This window comes from Rhyacophila brunnea, unplaced genomic scaffold (assembly GCF_057557595.1).
Source record: "Rhyacophila brunnea isolate RB1 unplaced genomic scaffold, BYU_Rbru_1.0 scaffold_145, whole genome shotgun sequence".
Taxonomy (NCBI): domain Eukaryota; kingdom Metazoa; phylum Arthropoda; class Insecta; order Trichoptera; family Rhyacophilidae; genus Rhyacophila; species Rhyacophila brunnea.
In genome coordinates, this window is record NW_028232801.1 from 539,301 (window position 1) to 545,674 (window position 6,374).

At 34.7% G+C, this 6,374-nt stretch overlaps 2 protein-coding genes across 2 annotated transcripts; both read right to left on the reverse strand.

The window, feature by feature from the left end:
* Positions 1 to 1,334: 1,334 nt before the first annotated feature.
* LOC147075415 (uncharacterized) lies at positions 1,335 to 2,507 on the reverse strand. Its single transcript, XM_085942483.1, has one exon. The coding sequence runs from the start codon at positions 2,505 to 2,507 to the stop codon at positions 1,335 to 1,337; it is 1,173 nt and encodes a 390-aa protein (XP_085798609.1).
* Positions 2,508 to 2,954: 447 nt separating this feature from the next.
* LOC147075416 (uncharacterized) lies at positions 2,955 to 6,374 on the reverse strand. Its single transcript, XM_085942485.1, has 3 exons — positions 5,712 to 6,374; positions 4,687 to 4,802; positions 2,955 to 3,084 (listed from the first exon to the last, which is right to left on the reverse strand). Exons 1-3 carry the CDS (start codon positions 6,372 to 6,374, stop codon positions 2,955 to 2,957), a joined length of 909 nt encoding a protein of 302 aa, XP_085798611.1.

The window sequence follows — 6,374 nt, forward strand, 5'->3', positions numbered from 1 at the left end:
AACCATAGAAATGGAATTAAGAAGCCTAGAAGACATCCTCTCCTAGAAACACCAGGAGTGAATCAAAAATTACTTAGAAATGTGTTAAGAAGTAGATATTACTTAACTCACACCAAATAAATAAACTCAGTCATAGATACTTGTGGAAAGAAAATCCAATAGTCCCCTTTTGAAATTTTCATTAAATGTCAGTAGTTTCTAAACAACATTGCACAAAAGTTTTCAGTAATTCGGCCTTTATGTTGTACGCCACTAGAATGTACTTTCCATCCCTTAAATACTGTAAACGATTTAGCTTGGAAGGGTAGTAAGTTTTAAGTCGATTTTCTCAATGTTTTGATCTTTACTTAGTTTTTGCCCTTACTTTCTTTCAATGCCATTAATCATTGAATCCTTTGCATTCCCATACACGATTGTGTCCACGAAGCTGTTAAAGGATGTTCCTTGTATTTTTCTAGACAAGCCACTTGCAAATGTGAACCAAGCCGAATATTATTTCACGAGGGTGGAGATCTCCAGAGAAGTTAAATACTACTTTGATTCTATTTTTTATATTGAAAACGGCAAGATAGTGAATTTAAACAAATCCCTCAAAAAAATTAAGTATTACGATCTTGAAACGGGTAAAATCATTTATTTCAGCCATTTTGTTAAAAAAGATGAATTTGATAAGACAGAATTTCTGCCACAAATTGATGCCCAGGAAGGAGAATTAGTTATATTTCCGGAGGAGGATGACGAATAAAGACAGTCCAAATATCTCAGATTCCTATCAATAAATTCTAGTGAGTGCCATAAGGGCTTAGTAATTGGCATCTGTCCTCTGATAAATTAAGATGCTTCTGTTGTTTTTTCTAATTGGAGAATCTCTGATTATGTCGGTCACCGTTTCCTATCACTCTTTCTATCCCACATTCCATCTGTCTTTCAAATTCCTTAAAACTTTTTTCAAAAATTTTACCCAGATGGCACAACTTCAAATTCCGAGAAATGAAACATTTATTCACAAGAAGAGGAGAGTATTTAGAACTAGTAAGGGACAGTTTATCCAGGTAAAGTGTAAGGACTGTTCTGAGACCACCTTATGCTACTCCCACAGCCAAACGGACAAAAAGTGTGGTGGATGCTCAGCCCCGATTTTGAAGTCTACTGGTGGTAGAGCTAAGATTCTCAATGGTGCAGGTATTCGTGTTGCAGAAGATATTTATTAAATAAACTAATACGAAACTCCCCTTTACAAGCTTCAAACAAAGATTATTTCCATCAGAATGACTATAGCCTGCTGAGGATTTCGTAATCAATTATAATTTCTAAAAAGTTTCAGTTTATTAATATTAATGATCAGTTTCATCCCAATGTCCACTTTGCTGTGGTTTAATATCCAGCTGATCCCTCTTAGCCACAAGGTAATCATTAACTTCCAGTATTGTGGATATGAAATTGATTGCATGCTGTAGGCATCTCTTCCTATCAACAGAAAATAGCTTCATATCATCCTTAAGTGCCTTCCCAACGGCTTTGGACACAATATTGTCATCGCCCACTTCTATGGTTGCTTCAAAAGATAATTTTCCAGATTCAACATCCAAGTCTTTACCAATGCTGATATATTTTTCATTAATGCATTCTAGCACTTTAACAATCTTTCTTTCGTACTCATCAACGATTTCAATAACAGAGCTTTTCAGAACAATTGTCGATATTTTGCTATTTCCAACAATTTTTGTAAACTTAAATCCTCCTTCCTTATAACTCTTGATTTCCTTGACCCATCCCTGAGCACTTAAACTATGGTTCCTTAACTGATCATAGGCTGGTGCCAACGATGTAAAAATCCTACCCCCAGAGACATCACAAATTCGTTTCAGATCAAATTTACTGAAAACCTTCAAAATAAGAATGTGTCTTGAATCAAGAAAGTCTACAAACATCTCGTTCACTGTCCCTGACACAACAATAGCATTTACATTTATCCTGGAAATGATCTCCCTTATCCTGGTCACTTCACTCTTTGAATAATTTACCAAATCCTTGGCATTGTTTAAAAGCACTGTGCCTTTCAGCTCAGGTCTTGGAATGTCCAGAGGACAATTGAATATCCCAACAGAGCTATCTGTTAGAGTCTTTATTTTTCCAACTGCAGACGTCGGAATTACGATTCCCTCTGTAATATATGAATCTTCTATACACTCTGTTGGGATCTTAATAATCCTGATCTTTTCAGTATCAAATGAGTTTGTTGATTTTATACATGTTAAGAGTAAACTGGTGACATGGCTGTTGTTTATAATCGAATCAATGAATGCAGATAGATTCTCCTCAATCTTATCGAAATCTTTCAGATCCACTGGTTTGCCACAACTGATACCCTTGTTCAAATCAATATCTTTCAGACAATCACTGATGTATTTTGCAGAAACTCCATTATCCAACAGATCTATCAGAGCAACTATGAGATTTTTTGTGACCTTAACAAAATAATCAGCTCCTGTTCCGGTTTTTGTCATCTTCTCCAAAAACTCCTGCAGAATTTTTAGTACTGGATGGGTAAAATTAATGTTGTGGTAGATTATATTTGGATCAGAGGTCAGGATTAATTGGTTTAAATGTGTTTGAATCAACTTATGATCCACGCTTATCTCCAACAGAAGCTTTATTTTGTGCAGAAGCCCAATATATTTGGTTTTTTCATGATTAATGTTATTTAGAAGTCCAGAAAGCTGAGTTGCAGAAAAATCCATATTGGGCCAAAATTTTTACCAAAAAATTAGAGGTATAGGTATTAGAATAGTGTCCACCTTGATACACCCCAGCTATGTTAGTTAGTGTAGGTGTGGAATACAGATGGAAAGACAATAATACTTTATTTAACTGACTTAAGCAAAATTGTTCAGATTGGTTTTGTTAAAATGCTTCACCACTACAGAGTATCTATAACATTAACCCTGTTTATTTCACAAATCATTGAACTCGGTATCCTCCTCTTTTTCAAAATCTTTGGAGTTAAACAACTTTCTAGCATTTTTAAGTTCTTCATTTGTAATCAAAAGATTCTTCACCCTTGTATATTTCTTTCTATCTCTCCTGAGAAAGAATAGTAGATCCTCAGTCTTGGTTTTCCCCTTAATTTTGGCCATGTTATGGGTTTTCATTAACAGATTGTTTAAATAGTCGCACAGATAGTTGTGGGCCGTTATTGCTGTATCCATTCTCGGCATTGTTACATCGCCAAATGCGTAGAGCAATGTTCGAACATCCTTGAGAAATGGCAATTTTTTTGAATCTCTCATGTGGGGTAAAATTATGAATCATTGGTTTGGCTATAGCTACTACCATCCAGTATATATTTGGTGCTTATGGCAAAGGATTTTATGTATTACATATTTGATTCATTCTCTAAATATTGATCAGCTGTGTATTGAAATAGAGAACGAAATCATTACTAATCAGAAAGATACATACCAAGGTTACTGAATCTAGTTCGATCAGCCTATATGGTTGTTGATTAAATAGTTTAGCTGATGGCTATCACACAACATATTCTCATTCTTCGTCAAATATCTATGTAAGTTTATATATTATGTGTTTTAAAAAATCATCCGATATATTCCAATGTCGATGCATAATCCAATTGTTGCGGGTATAGTTGCTCCACTTATTTCTCAAGCTCATAAAATTTAATTAATTGATTAATTTAAATATTAGAAAAACAATAATGATAAAGGGTTAATTAAAAAAATTATTTGTAGTATAAAAGTATTCCAAGATTTTTATTCCATAGATGATGGTGCTATATCAGAAGACATTACAAGAACATCCAACTACGTAATGAAGTGACCAGTTGTACGGGATCTTTGAGTTGAGTGTTTGAGACTCTAGTTTCAGAATTATACTTTTTGGAGTTGGAGCTAAAAAATTCTACTCGTCATGGGTAGAATGTTTGATTTGTTTGGGGATCTCCAAAGTGTGCCATAGAAAACTATAACTCATTAATCCGAGAGTCTTTAGGTCGAGCCTAACCCCTAATTTTTTAATATATTTTTTGTCACATTTATTACTTTAATAATTTTCTTGATTGCAATAGTAGAAATCTTGTCCTGGGGAAGATCCGAGACTGGTAGAGATTGAAAATCGACACCCTCTTGCAAATAAATCGATAATCTGAATAAAAGCTTAAGAAGAGATTTAATTATAACCAAAGTTTATTGATGAAAATATCCATCGTATTTTGGATGTTTTCCAAATGGCTGACTATTCAACAGATTACAGTCTTCTGATGTATTGAGTATGTATTCTGGTATAGTTGTTCCCCCATCTGGCGAATTGATTTTATCAAACAAAATGTAATTTTCAGAGTTATTCTCTTTTAAGTTATTCTCAACCATCGTTGTAGTCTCAAATTCTCGGGGAATATAACCAGTTGGAGACTTAGCCGTGACGGGCTTTCGGTCAGTACTTTCTTTAGAATTCACAAAACGAGATGCTTCGCTAGACCGGCTATTAAACCCCTCGAACTGGTTTATTATTTTATTTGGAATATTTTCTGTATCATAGAATGAGCCAGATGATCTATGCTCATGAGGCTCCTGGTAGGGTGGCTGTAGTCTATAATCGTTACCAGGATAAGTGTCTGCCTTATATTCTGCTGCAGCATAGTCTGAAAACTTGTGAAAATCATTTTTATACATTGAGGCATTGTACTGGGCTTCTCCATATTGAGAATTGAAGTAACTCTGCCCAGACTCCCTCTGCATTTCTTCCGAGACGCATTTAGCCTTGGCTCGTCTGTTTTGGAACCAGATCTGAACATTTTTTAGAGGAAGGCTTAGTGAATTAGCTATATAATTCTTGGTGGATGCAGATGGCTTCGCATCTACTTGGAAGTTCATTTCCAATACACGAATTTGTTCAGGGTGCAGCTTGAGCCTAACACGTCTCAGCGACGTATTCTTTACAAAATATTTCTCAACCTCCTTCGTATTGTCTATGAATTTGATATGTTTATTATTGGTATTTTCGTTCAACATACTCAGGGATTCGATTCTTTGCATTTATTTCCTATTTGATAATTAAATTTCCAATTTGCCTAAAATGTGAGTTGGCTGAAATAGATAACACAAAATCCTTTGTAAGAAACAGCCAGCGATGTTTGATTGATATATCGCAACTTATTTTGCATCAAGGAAATATTCCCCTTTTGGATATTAAAAATAGAAGGAATTGAGGAAAAATATGATAAATCAGAACAAGCTAAAAGTCAACATGTGATGGGCTAACTAATCGTGGACATAAAACAGTTCATCGCCAATTTTTTATGACGGTTGAAAAAATATCAATTGGTTTTCAAATTATTGATTTTAAATAAATAAAATGAATTGAACCTTTTGGAACAAACAATCTTTAACCGACTTGATTCAACTAATGACAACTATCCAGAAGAATACTATCAATCTTAGTCTTTCTGGTTTCAAGCTATGTTTAAAAATGCTTGAAATTGAAGATAGCATAGTTTTTTAAAAAGCTTTATTGAAACACTTCAGTCAGATCTCTCTGTTGATCATGGAAACTGGTCCGATTTGATTGAAATATTTAATCTTGTAGTGTGGGCGATTACCACGATACTCTTTACAATTATTGAGCCATCTTACCCACATTTAACTAAGATTTAAAAGATCTAATAAGGATTTTTATTCATTTTCTTGCTTTGTTACCTCGTCCCTCCAATTTGCAGTAATCAACTTCAGATTTTGCTCTGCCCATCCAATTGATGTAAACTTGTCAATGTTCTCTCGATTTACTCTATGTCTTTCAGATCTTTCGCCCTCAGATAAACCTAGTGCTTTTTCAATAGCTTCAGCAATATCTTCGGTACTATTTGAGTTGTGCTCAACACAGCCCTGGAGCGTAGCCAAGGCGCCTGCAAATTGGCTGAGGATGACTACACCTTTATTCTCATCCTGACATGCAGTATATTCCAGTGCAACCAAATTCATTCCATCCGTAATGGATGTAATCAGCAGGGCATCAGCAATAGCATAGAGAGCACAGAGTTCTGAAAAGTCAACGCTGTTAAATAGCATCTTCATAGGCGTGCAGTTAATATCACCAAATCTCCCATTTATGATCTGAATTTGTTGGTTGTTTTGCTGTATATAGGAGGAATATTCAACAACAGACAATCTGCTGGGGATAGATATTTGTAAAAATACAACTTCCTCGGTCTTATCTGGATTTCTATCAAAAAATCGCTCAATGGCCTTAAACCTCTGAGGCATTCCCTTTATATAGTCATTTTTGTCAACTCCTAATACCACTTTCTTATTCGAATAAATTTTCTTTAATTCACTGATTCTTTTAATTGTCTCTTCCTCCAT

What these genes read in the sequence shown, in the direction of transcription:
- LOC147075416 (XM_085942485.1), bottom strand. Translation starts at nt 6,374, where the DNA reads ATGGAGGAAGAGACAATTAAAAGAATCAGTGAATTAAAGAAAATTTAT. An exon ending in CTGCAAATTGGAGGGACGAG is followed by an intron (nt 4,803 to 5,711) that starts GTAACAAAGCAA and finishes AAAAATGTTCAG; the next exon opens with ATCTGGTTCCAAAACAGACG. An exon ending in GCCCAGTACAATGCCTCAAT is followed by an intron (nt 3,085 to 4,686) that starts GTATAAAAATGA and finishes ATTCTTTCTCAG; the next exon opens with GAGAGATAGAAAGAAATATA.
- LOC147075415 (XM_085942483.1), bottom strand. Translation starts at nt 2,507, where the DNA reads ATGACAAAAACCGGAACAGGAGCTGATTATTTTGTTAAGGTCACAAAA.